Raw genomic sequence first — 20,141 nt, 5'->3', positions numbered from 1 at the left:
CCGCGAGGAGTTATATCAAAAGTTTGCGCCCAGCCCAGTTCCTTCCAGAGAAAACGATCGATGCAAATCGGTCCCAAGGAAATGAACAACTTTTCTCATGGAACAATTATACACGCGTGCACGTATTATATACGTATGTGCGCGCGCGCGCGATACGAAGAAAATCGCGAAAAAGGGCAAGTTATATGCCGCGCGGCCAGATTAAGCTCGATGATTGCAAAGTGTTTTAATTATATATCACGTGAAAGTGCCCATAGCTCGGCAACGACCAACTATATTCATAAAGGCAGTTCGAAGGCGCGTGCGAGCGCATATATATTATGCATTATAATGCTATACGGCGATCCAATGACTCGAAGCACGAAAATGAAAAAGTGCGGCACGCGTGTATGAGCCCGCGCGACAACGTCGTCGTCGTCGTCGTCGTCGTCGATTGCAGCTATTTGCTCGCGCGCTCAGCTCGGCTGTATAATATCGCGGCTGCATGTACACATAGATTACGAGACTATGTATTGCAGTGGGGGCGGCTGCAGCCTTCTCGGAAATTAATCGCTTATACATGTGTTGGCACCACGCGGACGGGCTACTTTTTTTCTCCTTTATACACTGGCACTGCGCTGACGCGGTCTAAGTGAGATTTTTTTCACGAGCTAATTGAAATAATTATATCGCCGCCCGAGATGTATCCTTGGATATCGACGACGCGGCTTCCTTTTTTCTACACACACACACATTCGCTTAGAGAGTATAAAAATGTTGCATTTGCAGTTCCAACTGGTATTGTTATAACAATATACATGTATATTTTTATCGATTCGTGCAGCAGCGACTTTACGAGAATTTTATCGGCATTACGAGCGCTAAAGGCAATTTACATAATTTACAACGTAACGGACTTTGCGTTTTAACTTTGGCAGCACGCGCGCTCCGATAATATAATATACACTAAAAGAGAAAAAAGAACGAAAGAGAGCCAACAGTTATTGCCTTTAACGAGCTTCTAAAATAACAATATAATCGGCAACTCATTATGCGCTTGCAATGTTTGCTTTGCTACTTTGTTATTTTTCTCCCTTACAAGCCAACAAATTGAATCATTATATATACGTAAACGCGCACGGAGCTTATATAAAACGCGTGGATAATATGAATATTTTTCTTCTCTCTCTCTTTTTCTCTATCATGGTGAAATATCATCGATGTCGATGATCGCGCGAAAAGAATCAATCGAAGATCCCATGATCGAGCGAAGTACGTAAGCCGCAGCGCATCGAGAGAACGCGAGGCTCGAATTGCACCCGGAAGCGACGTCCGGACACGCTCGCTCTCTTTCTCCCGATACCTTTTCCCACTCTGATTGTTCCTCTCTGCTATATACATACATTGTACTCACGCGCGCGCCTGCCGTACTTTGCAAACCACTTCCATATTAGCTCACTCTCACTCTCTCTCTCGCTCTTCCTCTTTTGTTCCTTCCTTCCTTGTACGCTTCTCTCACTCTCTCTCCTCGCACTTGTTGCGTTCTCGCGCTCACGAGGCGCGCGCGTCAAACATCCCTCCCACGAATCGAGTGTGTCGCTCGAGGGCGCATGGGCATTTTCGAGCTTGGCAGCGCGCGCGCGCGCCTCGTGAGCTGCTATACGTATAATGTGTAACACGCAAAGTACCGAGCGAATTCGCCCTTGAGCTTTTATTTTTATGCATTATTTGATTCATTGTGCCTTTTCAATTGGCCTGCTGTAATACGCAGTACGTTTGGCCTATTTATTAAACGATTTCATTTTCTTTTTGTTTCGTATTCGAGGTAGAGAAAGAATAAATGCGATTGATTCAACGATAAAAGTACGTGAGGAGCAGTCAAAATGAAGTGATCGTGTTTTTTTTGTAATTCGCAGATCTAATCGGTGTATAGCGATTACACAACAGGCATCACAGACACTTTATAATGTCATGCATGCGTGGCTCGAAATCATAACATTCGATGGAAAAATGAACTCATTCAAAGTTTATCGAACTGACAACACGCTTTGCAATCTATCGCGTGTTTTTATGAATTGTCCAATCGTATGAAACTAATACTCACATAAATTTATATTTGAAACGTGACACTGAGAAAAGAATTGTTGCAATAAAAAAACACCATACCTGTACTATGTATGTACGATAATTTTTAACTGTATTCACATTACTCATTCAATAAAAAAAATGATGAAAAAATTAATATTCGTGATTAATACCCAATCATTATTTCAATACATGTGTCAATGTGTGTATTCCCACTAATCGCACTGTGGCAGTGCTTCAAAAAATTGCAATAAGGTATGCATATGTTTGGTTTAACCTAATTAAGGAGTTAATTGCATTTTTGTAAACGAACATCAATATTTTATTCCGCTTCACCAATGTCATTTCAAAGAAAACTGGTTATTCAAAACCCAAGATAAATATTTAATTCAATAAAAAATAATCACATTTATTATAGATACTTTGGGTGCACTGATTTGAGAGCTGACCTATATTAATTAATATATTACTCCAAATAAACAAATAAAAACCTCGGTTAATGAAAAGAGTTACAAACAGAATTTATAAAATTAAATAATTTTTACGTTCGTTTCATGTGCTACTTGTACACTCATTTAAATTTTTCGCTAAAACTTTAATCGAGAAAGCTTGCCATAAATCTTGCAGTTATTTATTTGCTTGTAACATACGTAATTTTGAAAAACAACACGTGTACACCATGAAAATTTGGAAATTATTCCATTGTAACAATTGATTATTCAAAAAATACGCATGAATAATACGTGTTTACATTTTAATTGAATACAAATTTATTCACTGGGTTATTAGTCGCGTCGTACAGCTGCAACGATTTGGCACTTATCAAGGTTGAAACACGTGTGTCTGGCTTTATCTGATTATTTTTTATATCATAAAGAAAAAATTCGATTTTTTCATTCACAGTATAAAAGGATCTGCCGCGCGTCAGATTAATACAGTTAATTACATTATATCGACCAATATGTTTAGTAAATTATTGATTCTGCTGCTCTTCGGCGCAATTTTGGTTGCTGTGAGTATCATGCGTTGATCGAAGTATAATTACTTCTGTTTGTTTATGTGAAATTGATTTTTTTATCCAAGGCTGACCAAGAAGTTGGGCTTGACATCAACCCCCGTAATCCAGAAATCCAGCTTGACAATGAACCAAATTTGCCAGAAATTGAGCTGAAACCAAGTAACCAAGAAACTGAACTCGAAGGTAATCAAGTGGACCCTGAAATTGTGCTTGGTGAAAATGATCCAGAACTCGAACTTGGTGGTAAACCAAGCCAGCCCGAAGAAGAAGTCGTCGTCGAGCCAGTGCGGCCCGAAGAAGAAGTTGCTGTCGAGCCAAGTCAACCTGAACAAGAGGTAGTTGTCGAGCCAAGTCAACCCGAACAAGAGGTTGTTGTTGAGCCACCAAGCCATCCAGAAGAAGAGGTTGTTGTCGAGCCAAGCAAGCCAGAAGAAGAGGTTGTTGTCGAGCCAAGCAAGCCAGAAGAAGAGGTCGTTGTCGAGCCAAGCAAACCAGAAGAAGAGGTCGTTGTTGAACCAAGCAAACCTGAAGAAGAAGTTGTTGTTGAACCAAGCAAACCCGAAGAAGAAGTCGTTGTTGAACCAAGCAAGCCCGAAGAGGAAGTCGTCGTTGATCCAAATGAACCAGAAGTTGAGCAAGAGAACGACGTAGACACAGTAAGTTGGAATGTAATTTATATTGATTAATAAAATATTTTTAAAAATAAAATAGTAGTATAATCAGATAAAAATTAGAACTTACAGTTCAGAGATGAGATGATTGAAAAATTGGGCAAATGGTTGGAAGATCTGTCGCAAAAACTCGACGGAGAACTGAGCTCAAACAGCGAGCCACTGCCCGGTGTAGTAGGCAGACTTCGCAACACAAGACTTCGACTCGTCGCTTTCACAAAAAGCAGAGTGTCCGAACTCAAGGAACGCTACGAAATTCTTAAGGTGAAACTTGAGAAACCCGAAGAAAATGCAGGTGCCATAAATGCGCTCGTTCACGAACTCATTGGAAGAAGCAAGGGTTTGTCCTACTCTGTTCAAGGACGCTCGACCGGCCTGAAAATCAGAATCAAACACCTCCTTTACAGAGAAGTCACCCCGGAGAATCGCGAAATTTTGGAAGGTGAACTCAAGATCGTTCAAGCACTCGTGAATCAGACTCTTGTGTACCCGATTGAATTGACATTTGAATCGAGAGCGAGAAACGTCGCAGAACTGGCTGCCGCCTTAAACAAGGTTCAACTTAAATTCAACGCGCTGTTGGAAAAATACCAGGAAAAGCTCGGCGATGCCGCTAAACCGATTCGCGAGGAGGCCGATAAAGTAATCGCAGAAGGCAAAGTTAAGGCAGCCGAACTCATGAAACAATTGGATGTTCTGAGGGAGCAATTGAAAACCGAGGACAACAAAAACCTCGTTTTAGGCAAACTCGATGAGCTGCGAAAGGAGAGCAAATTGGTTTTCAAGAGCGTCAAAAGTCAGATTAAAGTTCTCAGGTTGAAAGTCAAGCAACTTGTCTCTCAAGCCAATAAACCACAATAAAAATACGAAAACACATATTTTGTTAAGATGACATAAACTTTTGATATTTCGAATTTTATACAAAATAGTTAAAAAATAATAGTATTTATTAAGTGTTTATAATTATATACGTGCCATATGATAAAATGGCCATCGAATAAATTTTTATAAAAATTCTATACGTTGTAACTTTCTCATTTTTTTACTTGTATTAAAACATGAATTTCAAGTGAACTCTGAAATATTTTTGAAAATTTTCATTTTTAGCTTTTCTTGATTATCCTTTTAATAAACATTTTTTTATCAAGTAGACAACATGAATAAACGCAGTTACATGATTAGCTTTATGTTTCAGTATCTAACTAACATACTATCAATAATATCAATATAATACGATCAAAAAATACGTTCCTTGTAATGTAGTTAAACTGAAAACTATAGAATTATGGCCAAGTTGTAAAGAAACTGGTAATAATTAACAGCATGTAATTATACAAGTTCGTCCATCGTAAATGGTAATACGTAGAGCGATAGTCGATTATTTCGATAAAAACATTATTGTTTTGACAAGTAGCTATTAAATTTTGGCACAGTAACTCAAACATTTCAAGTACATTGGTAGATTATTATAATCAACAAATTCAAAGTATTAAGAAATTTTACCTATTACATTCGATTTCCTTTCTTTTCTAACCTGACATTTTCTCATTTTTTGTCCCAGTTGTTATTGACAAGAGAGTATTTTTAGTAGAGCTGCAATGATTTTTCCCTGTCCAAAGCTTACAATATGATTAACATGAGCAGTACTGTTCTTTCAAACAATGCCCTCGACATAAAAAAAATCAAAAAATGTTATACTACTATAATTCCATCGTTCTGTTGTTTGAAATTCATTATTTGGGCAATAATTTGTGTAAAATATTTATAACTGGACAAATCTTACTAAATATAGTAATTTTGTAAAAATGATATATTGATTCAATCTTAAGAAGATGAAAATGACAAATAACAAAAGCATAGTATATCGTATATATTTGACAACATTATTTTAACGAAATTATATTTTTTAAATATCAAATAAATGTCATTTTTTTATGAGTAATATTTTACACATGTACACCTAAAGCTTTTTGTACGAAGTATCTTTTTCAAAGAACAGTAATATAATCCACGGCGATGTACTCGCTTTGAGCATAAAACTATGCATATTTTTATGCGTATGAAAAAATTAAAGTATAAATGAATTTTCGAACGATATTTTACAAATCTTAAATTTCTACCGAAGATGAGAATTTTTCGATCGAAGAATTGATTATACTCATTTACTATATCTAGCGAATAAAGACATCGATACAGGCGCGGCATAACGTCATGGTTACCTCGTAGCAGCAGCAGCGGCAACCGGGCACGTGCTAATGACAGACCGAAACAATTAATGTATCTTCGCCCCGCTGCAGGCAGCGAAGTCATGCAAACTGGAATGTCTCATTATACATAACTCAGGTAGTTAGTCGAGGCATTTAATAATAGCTACTGGCTATCTCTTCTCTTTACTTCTTCATCATTACGCCGCACTTGCAGCGGGGTTTTGCCAAACCTTACTCGATTTCTCATTTCGCGAGGCGCGCGCATTACTTTATATTATCGCGTCGCGTCCTTAAGTTGCAGAATTTAATACAACTTCCTCGGCGTGGAGCGGCCGACGCCGAGAGTTTTTCTCAAGTGTACGCGGCGAATTTATTAGAAAGTTCTGCGATAATAAACTTCATAAAGGCCGCAAATATATATACCGTGAGGCAGCTGAATAATAATTGGTTCTTGACGTTCGCGAAATGAGGGTTTGCTACGATGTAGTAGAACGACGGTTTTTATAATATCCTGCACCAAAAATAGTGCCTCATAATAAAATTATCAACAATCAACGAATAAAATTTAGATTTTTGGAAAGTTCTACAATGTTCAAATGTAAAAATATTTTCAGAAAATAATATGCTTATGATCATGTCTTTATCCACAGGCAGCCTTAAGAAGTAAAGAGTACTAGTTGCAAATATAGAGCTAATGGTCAGTACTAGAATCGACGGTATACTTTTTGTTCAACTCTTGAGAATAATTACAATACTAATGTTTATGCTGCTGATAATTAATATACTTTATTTACAACTATATGTACATTGAGTTGCATAAAATGATAAAAATTGATGTAAAAAAACTAAGCTAAACGGATTATTGTTGTTTATCGTATTTAGCGATGTGCTCCTTGACCTTCTGCCTGAGCTCTTCGAGCTGAGCCTTCACTTTCTCGACCAATTCTTGTCCTTTGACCTTGAGTTCCTCAATTTTGGCTTTGACGGCGGCTTTGTTCTCTTCGCTCAAAAGCTTCTCCTTGAGGGCAGCCAATTTCTCTCTGAGTTCGGCGGCCTTGACTTTGGCGGCTTCGAAGATCTTCTTGGCCTCCTCGCGGACCTTCTCGACGATCGGTGCGATTTTGTCCTTGTTGTTGGCCACAACTTCGTGGAATTTCTCGTGGATGCTGCTCAGGATCTGACTGATTTTGTCACCAACGGCCGAGTAGTGGACTACTTCGTTGCTGTACTGAACGGCGATCGATTCGACTTCTTCGACTTTGACGAGCTCCTCTTGGAGGGCCTCAACATGTTGGGGTTGGCTCCTGTTCTTGATGGCTTCCTTGATCTTCAGCTTGAGTTCAGCGGCACGGGCACGGATGAGGGAGAGGATGTCTCTGCCTTTGGCCTGGACTTCCTGGATGCGGGCGCGGATCGCTTCCTGGTTGACATTGCTCTGGAGCTTCTCCTTGAGAACTTCGTAGCGCTGCTTCAGAACGACCAATTTTTCCTTGGCGAATTCCACCAGTTTGATTCTCTGCTCGCGGATTTTGCCGGCAATTCCCGAAAGGGCTCCCTGGTTTGCGCTCAGACGTCCGTGCAGTTTTTCGTGAGCTTGATGGATCAGATTGCCGAATTTCTCCCTCAGACCTGCTTCCGGGACTTCTTGCTCGCTGGCCTGTGAATTTTCAATGTGAATTTAATTATTATTTGATATTTTTGCTTTGCGCAATTGAGTAAAGCCAAATACTTACTGCAACCAAAGTTGCGCCCAAAAGGCAGACAATCAATACTTTGGTGAACATGTTGTTTAGATGCTGTTAGGCTGCTAACTGTGCTCTCTCAAAATCTCCTCGACTCTTTTATACTGATTCTAACCCTACTCTCGATTATCGTTTTTTTTCAAGCTTTCACAATTGTCAAATAAAATCTGCTCGGCGCAAAATTGCCGACCTTGGATAACAATGCGTATGTTTGGGCTGGATGCATCGATCAGACAATCTGTCAAATTCAAAAGTAGGCTTCCAAAATATTGAGCAAAGCAATGTTTGCATCTAATTATGTGCTCGTGTCAGTGAGCAGATCTCGGCAGAAATTAACGCATGTTCAATATCCGGATAAAGAATCCGCTGCTCGTGAGAATTATGAAATACGCGTGGATAAACACAGCGACAGTAGTGTTGCGGAAGTTCGAAACTTTAAAAGTAAGCGAAGATCTTTTCAATGTTTTGATTTCGCACGTGCTGTATACTTTTTCATGTTAAGATATGATACGAGTACAAATTGATCCCTGCAAACAAAACGAAAAATCGCTGCCAGTACATCGGCAAAGAGTTTCCTCCTAAAAATTGGAATGTTTCTATTTCATGCATAAAATACTAATAAAGTAATAGACATTTTTTTCAAAATAATAAATTTAAATTCAAACATTTGTCAGAAGTTTTTTCTCAACTTCTCGCTCTAACGTTTCTTGTTTAAAAATGAGTGTATCAATAAAAAATATGGAGAATAGTTCCAATATTTCTCAATGTTTGAAATAATTTAAATCAAATAATATTAAGCACCTACCATACGGAAAAAGATCTCAGTGCACACAACAAAATTCTTAGTTGCTATAACAAAACAGCATTTTTATAGTGCCAACTAAAATTTTTAGTTTCATAATGTTATTTGATTAACGCTGCAATTAATTTGACACGACATAACATTACGCTCTTAGTTTAAAAAATATTCGTTGTTTTCTTATTCTTTTGGTGATAGATAATTGAAAAACAATTTGAGTAATATAATGTTGTGCCAAATTAGTTATGAAGCCAACTATAGCTCTTTGTTGCGGTAGTTCAACATTTTGGTCAGCATACCAACTAGGAATTTTGTTGTATGCACAACAAAAAGAAAAGTATAGGGTAAGCAACGATTTCGAATCTACAGACAACTTTGGCGAAGGCATTTTGAAAAAATTGAAACTCTTTTGAAAAAAATCAATTTAAAAATCTAAGGCTCCAATCTTTCTCCGTTTGGAAATCATTGGATTTGTTCTTGGAAGGTTGAACTTCCAGATTTCCGAAACATTTTCCGGGTCAAAGAAATTTAGTGTTGACTATCGGGTTCCATAAGTTGTTGTACAAGAAAACGAATTATTAAGTTCGTTAGTCACGCCGATTACAAGGACTAGCCCAACGTTGATGAAGACGATAAGCCACTATTACGTCGTACCACGCCAGTACATCGAATAGTTATTAAGAAGAAATTCTACTACGTAGATGAGTTTTTTAAAATGTACAACAGATTGATGGATATTAATTGCACCAACGAGCCAGCCTTCACAAATATTTACGTGGCCTGCATGTCTGGCTATTACGACGTTGTCGAAAAATTCCTCGAGCAAGGCAGAATCCAAATTGTTTCCTTTAAGATTCAGACATGAGCTTCTTTTATCTGCAACTGCACTTGGCTGTGGACTACATCAAAAAAGAAGTGTTTAATTGTTGCTCAGAAAAGGTACCGATCTAAATTGAACGACAAGAAGACGACAGAGGGATTAACATTTGCGAAAGAAACGACGATGAAGACTTAACAGAGCTGCTGTTCTTCAAGATCAATGACGAAGTCAATCAACTGGTGCAAATCGACGCACAGCACAAGTTGGGCCGGACACCACTGCAATTAGCTGTGGTGAAACTTTTGCTGAATAAAGTCGATGTATTTATATTGGTTCGTGCCGCTGATCTATCCAATTTTGTACTCCCCAATGTATTCACCAATTCTTTGTTGTGAAATAATAATCAAGGAGCAAATGAACCGACATTTATGTCGTATTACCGAAATTTATGATGGCTCGTTAATTAATTTAAATACTTGCATTTTATCAGACAAAACGAAAGAGAAGACGATATTTTTTAATCTAAAATTGAAGTTCAACAGCTCCTATTACGTAATAAACGTTGACTACAACGTTGAATATTCTGAAAACTACTTCAATGCCGAGTAAAAACCATGCGAATGTTTTAAAATTAGCTCAAATTGAAAAAAAAGCAGAAAAACTCGCGGTCCATACAGTAGCAAAGAACTTTTTCTTGAAAATTTGATAATTTCTATATTCAAGTTTGAATTCAACAGGATATAAGTGAAGTTGCGACAAATTAAAAGAAAATGATATTTCATTTTTTATAATGGGACTTTATATAGACAGTTCAGAATCGAGCAATCGTTATAAAGTATTTTCGTTCAATGATTGGGTACTCAAAAGCCCTGCAGCGCATAGGCTAAATTTTTATTACTCACAGAGCTTTTTATCGACTATTGATGTTGTTAAAAATTTCTGCGTTTACGAAAATTGGTTAAAAACGTCTACGGACCAAATGTAGGAATAATTCTTGTTTAAGACAAGAATTTTTTAACGGCATACGGATAGGAAGTTAAGTTGGTAATTGGGAACATTTTTTTATATTCTAGTAAATATAATTAAGAGAGTATACGATTTTTCACAATAACAACAAAATTAATAAAGGTTTGATAAAGTTAATTATTATTTACACAATTGAATAATACTTATATGGAAGATTTTCTAAAATTTTATAGCATACTCGTGCAATTGTAAGAGTCTTGATTGCGTCCAATTAGCTCCAGAAAAATCTCATGCTCCTAAGGATTGCTTCGATTGTGTGTGACGTTTTAGGTGAATTTTTTGTACAAATGATTTCTGACAAATCTCACATTCAAATAATTTGCTCTTATCGTGTACTGAATTTATATTTTCATGTAGCTCACTCTTGCGGCCAAATGATTTGTCACAATTATCACACTTAAAAGGTTTGCTCCGATCATGTACTGAAATTATGTGAGTTTTGAGGACACTTTTGTATCCAAATGATTGGCGACAAATGTTACACTTGAAGGGTTTGCTTCGATTGTGAACTGCATTTATATGAGTTGTGAGGTGCCCCTCACGTTGAAATGATTTATTACAAATGTCACATTGAAAGGGTTGCTTATGATGATGTACATTTGCATGAGATTTCAGAGTACTTTTCAGTCCAAATGATTTATAACAAATTTCACATTCAAAGAGTTTTTTTCGATCATGCACTATCATTTCGTGAGTTTTAAAGTGACTTTTTTGTCCAAATGATTTATGACAAGTTTCACACTCGAAAGGTTTGCTACGATCATGTACCACATATATGTGAATTTTGAGGTTTTCTTTCTGTCCAAATGATTTATGACAAATCTCACATTCGAAAGGTTTAATCTGATCATGAACTGCACTTATGTGTTTGTTGAGGGTACATTTTTGTCCAAATGATTTGTGACAAAAGTTACATTCAAAAGGTTTGCTGCCATTATGTACTGCATTGGCGTGCCTTTTGAGGTTTACTTTCTGTCCAAATGATTTATGACAAATCTCACACTCGAAAGGTTTGCTACGATCATGTACTATCGTTATATGTTTGTTGAGATCACCTTTGTATCCAAATGATTTGCGACAAATAAAGCACTCGAAAAGTTTGATCTGATTGTGTGTCTTAGTGGTGTGTCTTTTTAAATTCACTTTTCTTTTGAAAGTTTTTTGACATACTTTGAACTTATTAGATAATTTGGAGTGAGAAGTTTTTCTGAATATTTTAACCTCCTTATAATCGGTAATTTTTAATTGCAAATTTACTTGAAATAGACAGTGATTATAATAATCGAAATCTTTTTTAATCAAAATTATTAGCCTTTTTTCATTCATGTGATTAATCGAATTTTCGTTATCTACTTTCACAATAGGTAGATAACTTTGACTCTCAATTTTGTTGAAGTTTGTAGAAAGAAACGTTGGTTCAAGTTTAACATCTTTGCACTCAAAATCTACTAATATTTTTTCGTCTAATTTTTCGTGTAATTCCTTAGCTGCATTCGCGAGATTAGCCTATAATTAAAATTGTAATATACTTTTTGATGCTAAAAAGACAGAAAATAATTTAAATCATTAAACTCACTGATGATTCATAAAACGAAAATGCGTCAAAGTTTTTGGCTTCGCTAAAGTCAGCTGAATCGAAAATATGATCGTCGCCTACATCTGGCTTAGTATCATGCGGTTCTTTCTTAAACCTAAAAAACAATCGAGTTCGATAAAGCGAACGCTTTAAAAAATACTTTGTCGTGCAAAAAAATTGTATACCTTATTGTATTTTCTCGGCTTTCCATCACTCATTTGATTATATTTATTCACTGTTAATTTTCATGAAATACACTAAAAAAATGTTTGAGGTTAAACACTTTAAGAAGCCAGCTCTGTACCTCGAATTCACGAATTTGTAAACACAGAAACACACTACTGCAGGAGCTCCTTGCCAGCAACTGTGTACACCATGAGACTATACTTGTATGTTAGCGAGGTGACCCTGTGATTGTGATAGCTCATTCGACGATACTTTCCCTCTCTACCATCGAATAGCTCTACGCTCTAGATAGTCTAGATACATAATGTAATCTGCACAACATTTTACACAGCTTTACACAAAATATACGGTTTTAATGGCTCGAAACCCCAGTCTATTTTTGGCTATCATAAAATGCAACTTAAATAAATGAGAATCATTATAACATTTTTAAGCAATAAACCTTTTTCAACTCAGATGGTGCATGACGGTGTCACACATGCATGTGATATTTGTGGAAATGCTTTCAAACTAAAATATTATCCCTAGAGGCATGTTGAATCCTTGCATCGTGGTATCACCGGCGCAGATGAAAGAGATAAGATAGTATATTACTGCTCTAGGTCGCGAAAAACAGAAAAATCCTGATCAACACGTGCTCTGAGGCTTTCTTTTTTCGGGGGCTTCGGCCCGTATGTTATTTTTCATACCTAGGGGCCCGAAAATCTCTCTTTCCGCTTCGCACAGTGCCAGGATAGTATATTTGGGCTGCTGGTATGAAAAATAATTATATCCATACCCACATTGATGCGGTGCACAATAGTTGCACACATGTATGTGATGCATGCAGAAAGAAATTCTACAGTAAGGACTACGTTAAATTCACATATCTGTGCTGCATACAAGTATCATTTACCTATGCGGTATTTATGAAAAGACATTCCTCAACATATGTAGTCACAAATTAACATGAAAGCGAAGCATAATGATGTCATATTCACGTGACAAATGCTTAAAATCAACTATTCTAAAGATTAGTTTAAAAATCCCAATCAATAAGATGCCCAATGATATTGATCACGTATTACAACTTAACAAATAAATAAAATTTAATGTACTCGTTCAGAAGACTAATTGAATTCTTTCATTTACAATACTATCATAATTTCTTCCAATATTATTTCATCGTGTGAAGAAATCTTAAGAAAAAAATCTAATCCTTCCTTACATTTTTTTAAAACTATGAAACAAATTCTTGATTGAATAAAGTGTTGAACTTTTTAAGTTTATAGTAATTTTTTATCTTATTTCAGCTCAAGACAAAAATAACTCGACCAATCATGAATCATTTCAAGAGGCTTTACTATAGGGTCCATCACTTTTTAATAAATAAATATCTTGAGGCAACTTTATTTAAAATATAAGTAAGTGCATCTAGAATTTATGGTTTAGTCAAACAGCAAAAGAATACTTGAAGCTGTAAGATTTACGGTTGCATCAAGGCTATTGCAGGGGCTAAACGATACCAGAATCTTTCAATACATTGAAATCATACAAGCACTGCGGTATCATACATTTCATAATTTAAAAAATGCCGATGTTTATGCTGCTGATAATTAATATACTTTATTTACAACTATATGTACATTGAGTTGCATAAAACGATAGAAATTAATGTAAAAAAACTAAGCTAAACAGATTATTGTTGTTTATCGTATTTAGCGATGTGCTCCTTGACCTTCTGTCTGAGCTCTTCGAGCTGAGCCTTCACTTTCTCGACCAATTCTTGTCCTTTGACCTTGAGTTCCTCAATTTTGGCTTTGACGGCGGCTTTGTTCTCTTCGCTCAAAAGCTTCTCCTTGAGGGCAGCCAATTTCTCCCTGAGTTCGGCGGCCTTGACTTTGGCGGCTTCAAAGATCTTCTTGGCCTCCTCGCGGACCTTCTCGACGATCGGTGCGATTTTGTCCTTGTTGTTGGCCACAACTTCGTGGAATTTCTCGTGGATGCTGCTCAGGATCTGACTGATTTTGTCACTAACGGCCGAGTAGTGGACTACTTCGTTGCTGTACTGAACGGCGATCGATTCGACTTCTTCGACTTTGACGAGCTCCTCTTGGAGGGCCTCAACATGTTGGGGTTGGCTCCTGTTCTTGATGGCTTCCTTGATCTTCAGCTTGAGTTCAGCGGCACGGGCACGGATGAGGGAGAGGATGTCTCTGCCTTTGGCCTGGACTTCCTGGATGCGGGCGCGGATCGCTTCCTGGTTGACATTGCTCTGGAGCTTCTCCTTGAGAACTTCGTAGCGCTGCTTCAGAACGACCAATTTTTCCTTGGCGAATTCCACCAGTTTGATTCTCTGCTCGCGGATTTTGCCGGCGATTCCCGAAAGGGCTCCCTGGTTTGCGCTCAGACGTCCGTGCAGTTTTTCGTGAGCTTGATGGATCAGATTGCCGAATTTCTCCCTCAGACCTGCTTTCGGGACTTCTTGCTCGCTGGCCTGTGAATTTTCAATGTGAATTTAATTATTATTTGATATTTTTGCTTTGCGCAATTGAGTAAAGCCAAATACTTACTGCAACCAAAGTTGCGCCCAAAAGGCAGACAATCAATACTTTGGTGAACATGTTGCTTAGATGCTGTTAGGCTGCTAACTGTGCTTTCCCAAAAACTCCTCGACTCTTTTATACCGATTCTAACCCTACTCTCGATTATCGTTTTTTTCAAGCTTTCACAATTGTCAAATAAAATCTGCTCGGCGCAAAATTGCCGACCTTGGATAACAATGCGTATGTTTGGGCTGGATGCATCGATCAGACAATCTGTCAAATTCAAAAGTAGGCTTCCAAAATTTTGAGCAAAGCAATGTTTGCATCTAATTATGTGCTCGTGTCAGTGAGCAGATCTCGGCAGAAATTAACGGATGTTCAATATCCGGATAAAGAATCCGCTGCTCGTGAGAATTATGAAATACGCGTGGATAAACACAGCGACAGTAGTGTTGAGGAAATTCGGAACTTGAGTGTAAGCGAACATTTTTGTCAATGTTTTGATTTCGCACGTGCTGTATGCATTGAGTGCGTTCGGCAGAAGCTTCTTATGATTGTTTATTGTGGAATCTGATTTTTAAAAACCTTGAATATATTTATAATATGACTCGTGCTATAAAATATTCACATGTAGCAAAATACTTTCGAGGTATTAGTTTAGATAATCAAACCGAGGATGTCAATAGTTACTGTTAGGATATTTATTGGTGTTGAAATGTTTTTAATTCACACAAGGTAATATTTTTATTCTAATAATATTGAGCTGAAAAAAGTTCAGTCCTTTGTAAGCTAGATGTCAAATTTATAACACTGAGCAACATGTTTAAATTAATTTGCAGAAGGTTATTTTCGTTATTGTCTTCGACATGATTATTAGCTCCGGTGCAATTTCGTACGACCAAACTTAACCTTCTACCGTTTTTGCGAATAAATTATCCAGTCGCCAGCATAAAATTCATCAAATTTCCAATACTCATATCGCCATGATGCCAAAAAGATCGACGATAAAACCGCGCAACGAAAAATTCGCCTGCCTTCGGAGAACGCAATTATTGCGCGACACGGCGACGGTCAAGATAGAGCGCTGGTGGCACGTTTACAACTGCGGACAACATTACAGAGCCAAGAGCAAGATATCGAAACGTATCTTAAATTCCATTGCCCTCATATTCTGCCTTACCGATTTGGAAAATCGTCCTTCGAACGATCACAAGTTGCTCGTGTTAAAAACGTAAGCTATCGTTCCAAAAAGGTAAAGACGAGCTTTTAAGGTTATAGTTTCGCATACTCAACAGTGTCAAGACGAAACTCGAACGTCCTTCGGGGGTCTCGTCCTCGATTTTCGCCCTAATCGCTTCTTCCTGCAACGTATCGTCCTTATCGAGCCAGCTCAAGCTTTGGTATCAAGTCTTCGCAAGGAAATATCTACGAAGCAGTCGCAGATTGCCCACTGTCGAGAATCCACTCACCACGATTTCGATAAAATTGACAAATAATCAGAGTCTATTTTACGCTGGCCGATCGATGAATCATCGTAGCGCCGACTGTCTCATGCAAAACGTCGCCTACGTCGATATGGCTTCGCTATTGACGAAACTCAAGACCTACATTGGACATTATGAGCAAAAGTTTGTGTGACATGCTTGATCCAGAATAAGGGAGCGAGAATAACATTGAATTCAATGTGTTTCAGAACAATTTTGCATAAATCCGTTAAAGCGGCGAATAACCTAGTTGCATCGTCGACCTCACAACAGAAATACATCGACAAGAGCATTCAGTGCTCGAAAAGTACGGAATTTCTCAAAGCTTCTCACAATTCAAAATTAGATTTCCGAGCAACCGTAAGCTTTGATTGTTCGATAAAAAAGACGTCATCGAAGGCGGCCTTGGAACATCTGGTTAACGGCGAAAATAATTTAGCTCGCGAATCGTCGAACCCTACTGCTAGTACGAGAACGAATAAATTAAATCGTCCAGTTGTCCTATTCCACAGCGAATCATTCAAGGTGAGAGAATGAACGAAAGCACGATCGAGCTTTTTAACATGCATTTCATTGTCGTCGACGCAGCCGAGACTCTCGATGCCCAATCGCGACCGATCGCGTTTTTCGTTGAGGTCGTGTCCGGTGGGCCGTCGTCTGCCCGACCGAATTCAACGCGGCAAAGAGGATTCCTCCAAATGCTGCCAGAGCTTCGGGGAGAGCCGCTGCTACGGCGGTCTGCTCGCTCGCAGACACGGGGACAGCGCGTCGACGCCGAGGCTGATCGTCGCGGAGGGAGGAGTGTCGACGATGAAAAGAGCCCTCCTGCAGAATTACATTACCGAGATGAAAGAAACGATGCGCAGCAGAGAGGCGCAAAAGGCCTCGGAGCTCGATCAGCGCCGCATACTCGACAGCGTGAAGAAGCGAATAGACGAGGACATAGCCGCGGACGAGGACTCGGCGAGGTACCTGTCGACCAGCGAGAAGGACTCGTACTCGACGACGGCGAGGGAGACTCCGACCAGTGGCTGCGCATGCGACGCCGCCAAGCACGACGGCTCGAGGAAATATTGCAAGCACTGCTGCATGAAGAGAAATTACCAGCGGCTGGAAAAGCGTCTGAGACGTTTGCAGAGTCGTTTGAGCGTCCACGGCGATGGTAATTCTACGAATACGATGCAAGTACCTTTTGCACAAGACATAAATGTCGAGGCATTGATTTCGCAGACAAAAGCTCGAGGAAAAAGGACACGAGATGCAGCAGTTCGAACGACTCCGGCATCTTTCCCGACTACTACTCGCGCTCGCGGCGTCTACAGCAGCGGCGAACGACGCAACAACGCAAGCTTACCTCGACGACGATGTCGTCGAGCGAAGACCTGTACGCGAGCTCCAACAGCGGCAAGGACGAGGAACTGCTTTGCCGCCGAGTCGAGTCGGCCGTGCGCAAATTCACCGACGAGCTGATCGTCTGCGAGCGCAAAGCCAAAGATCGATCGAGTTCCGTTGGCCGACGAGTAGTGAGGCGTAGGGTAAGACGCGTTCGAAACTTCGCAGCTGACGTATTTCGTCGTGCATTGGAATTGTGACGCGCTTGCTCTCCTTTTTTTTACAGCGTCCAACGAGCAAGAGAAGCGGTCGCGATCAGCGACAGCGAGTCTTCGAGGATTTCAGGAGTCCCTGTTACTCGGCGAGCGATCGCGAGCGCATCGCCGCGATATCGACGCCCTCGCTCGTCTCGCTGACCGATTTTTACGAGAGCAACGCCAGTCTCGGCAGCAGCAGCACGCGTCGCTCCTGGGATCGATGAATTATTATTGCATAAAAATTGTTAATCGTTATACTCGTCGTACGAAGAATAACATCATCCGTGACAATCGATCGTTCGTTGTATATCGCTTCAATCACGGTTTAGCCAATCGCACGGGCTACTTCGAAAAATGTGTGGCCCACCGGCCACATGTTAACCGGGAAAATATAATTGCGCCTAAATTAATATAATACGCAACATAGGTACATATGAATTCTGGAATAAGGAGAAGGGGTGGTGTCGTCGCGTTGGGTCGGAGCAAAGACAGGTGCGCGGCCGAGCGAGCGCCGCCGCGTGCTCTGCGGGGTCGCATCATTAGAAGCAAACTGGACATTTCCTTGCCTCGTTCTTATATATTACACACGTGAAAGCTTTGCGTGAGTGTGTGTGTGTGTGTGTATTCACGGGCGAAGCGAGAGAGTGCGTAGGCGTGAGCGTGCGTGCGGTTTTCCTTTGACAATGGACACAAGGCTAGGCGCGCGCGCGCGCGAGTGTGCTATGTACATTATACGACGCCGTTGACCAGCTGAGCGGAAACTAACTTTATTACGCGTATGTACTGCTGCTGCTGCTGCTACTACTGCTGCTCTTTTGCCCCCCAAGAACGAGAGGAGCGAAAATTGATATGTATGCAAACATTTGTCGATGCGTACATACGTGTATTCATGGGAAAAGAGGCTGCGACCGCGAGCTTTACACGACTTGTACATTTTCCACGACGACGACGACGACGACGATAAAGCTCGGGCACCAACTTGTTTTTCTTTTCTTTTTTTTTTCACCATCGAGAAAAGGAATTATTATGAATTTGTAACGCTTTGAGAAGAAGTCGCCGCCACCCTCGAGTTTGATGCGAGTACCTTTTTTTTTATCTTCCTCGCGCGAATATTCATTTTCTTGCGAAACCTTTTACCATCGTATATATATTCGGACACGCGCCCGCGCGCGCGCCACTTGAAAAAGTGACCAACGCCTGACCAATACGAAAAAAAAGCAACGTTATCTCCTCCCTCTCTCACTTATGTGCTCACACACGGGCGACGACCCGTACATCCATACGTATCGAAGAAGAAAACTTCTTGCGCTCGTGATCAAAGTAAATATTTGCCTCCGTAAAGTCCGCGTGTGAGCGCATTTTCAAATCCGCACGATTCCAAATACAACTGACCACTCGCTCGCTCACTGCCCTCTTTCCTCGTTTTTTCCTTCTTCTCTCTTTCTCTCTCTCTGCTCCACACCCCCTGCAATACGGGCTCTCTCTATATGTATTATTATAAAAAATGCTTTTATACGTGATATTTGCGCGGGGTATTATCGAAGCGCGCATTATGTTACGCGCGCGCGTGTTTATGCGAGAAATTTTCCGAATTCGTTGGATTCGCCGTAAGAGAAAGAGAGAGAGAGAGAGAGAGCGATAAAAAAGAAGGCGCGGACAATAGAGGAGAATATAATATAAAAAAGTGCATCTTTTACTTGCACCCCCTCCTGCGTAGGAGCGCGCGTGCGATTGCATAGATTGAAAATCTTTCTAATGCGATGTGTATGTGCGATATACACAATATGGGTACAAAAGCAAACGCGCGCGACGCGCCCATGTAATTTTCGCAGTAACTTATTCAGCGATAACAATCGTCACATGTGTGTGTGTCTATATGTGTGCAATGCGCACAGCCCACGTTATAATCAACCGCAACACAAATTAATTCGGCGAAGCAGAGCACCGCATAGGAACAGTAGCAGCAAAAAAGCAAGAGACCGAGACAAGGCATAGGTATATGTAGTCGGGTGGGCAGTCAGCATGTGTATTTGTACGCACCAACGCCTTGCGCAGAGCAGCAGCAGCAGCAGCAGCAGCAGCAGCAGCAGTAGTATAGCAGCCTGTGTATATATAATATAATATACTCCAACGATCCCCCCCTATTGTGCTCCGCTATGAGTTGTATGTACATAATGTTCGAATATCGCAGTAGTCATCGTTATGCGTATATATCCACTTCATTGAGAGAAAGACTCGGGGGCCATTCTCTAAAAGATTAGCGTGTGAATTAGACTTTATATGCGCTACCTATGCTGTAGCATCGTGAATAAGATGATGACGATGATTCGCCGATAGGCGCGCGCAAGCCCCGACCTCGTCGTCCTCGTCGTTATGTCGCGCATGGCTCGGCTCCTTTGAATCATGCTGCTGCTTCATGGATGCCGAGTAATTA

General features: G+C 39.8%; 2 protein-coding genes across 2 annotated transcripts; both read right to left on the bottom strand.

Annotated features, from left to right (window-relative positions):
• Window positions 1-6,819: 6,819 nt before the first annotated feature.
• On the bottom strand, window positions 6,820-7,744 carry LOC106653811 (intracellular protein transport protein USO1-like). Its single transcript, XM_014373390.2, has 2 exons — window positions 7,694-7,744; window positions 6,820-7,617 (listed from the first exon to the last, which is right to left on the bottom strand). The coding sequence occupies exons 1-2, from the start codon at window positions 7,742-7,744 to the stop codon at window positions 6,820-6,822; spliced, it is 849 nt and encodes a 282-aa protein (XP_014228876.2).
• Window positions 7,745-10,444: 2,700 nt separating this feature from the next.
• On the bottom strand, window positions 10,445-12,278 carry LOC106653865 (zinc finger protein OZF). The gene is made up of 3 exons (XM_014373460.2): window positions 12,109-12,278; window positions 11,924-12,038; window positions 10,445-11,853 (listed from the first exon to the last, which is right to left on the bottom strand). The coding sequence occupies exons 1-3, from the start codon at window positions 12,132-12,134 to the stop codon at window positions 10,576-10,578; spliced, it is 1,419 nt and encodes a 472-aa protein (XP_014228946.1). The 5' UTR covers window positions 12,135-12,278; the 3' UTR covers window positions 10,445-10,575.
• Between the last annotated feature and the right edge of the window lie 7,863 nt (window positions 12,279-20,141).

This window comes from Trichogramma pretiosum, unplaced genomic scaffold (assembly GCF_000599845.2).
Source record: "Trichogramma pretiosum strain Unisexual culture from Peru unplaced genomic scaffold, Tpre_2.0 scaffold11, whole genome shotgun sequence".
Classification (NCBI taxonomy): domain Eukaryota; kingdom Metazoa; phylum Arthropoda; class Insecta; order Hymenoptera; family Trichogrammatidae; genus Trichogramma; species Trichogramma pretiosum.
This window is presented reverse-complemented; position numbering and strand designations above follow the sequence as displayed.

Excerpts from the sequence above, each read along its gene's own strand:
- LOC106653865 (XM_014373460.2), bottom strand. The coding sequence starts at position 12,134 with ATGGAAAGCCGAGAAAATACAATAAG. Across the intron at positions 12,039-12,108 it reads AGCCGAGAAAATACAATAAG|GTTTAAGAAAGAACCGCATG; the intron begins GTATACAATTTT and ends ATTGTTTTTTAG. Across the intron at positions 11,854-11,923 it reads TTTCGTTTTATGAATCATCA|GCTAATCTCGCGAATGCAGC; the intron begins GTGAGTTTAATG and ends TTTTAATTATAG.
- LOC106653811 (XM_014373390.2), bottom strand. The coding sequence starts at position 7,744 with ATGTTCACCAAAGTATTGATTGTCTGCCTTTTGGGCGCAACTTTGGTT. Across the intron at positions 7,618-7,693 it reads TGGGCGCAACTTTGGTTGCA|GCCAGCGAGCAAGAAGTCCC; the intron begins GTAAGTATTTGG and ends GAAAATTCACAG.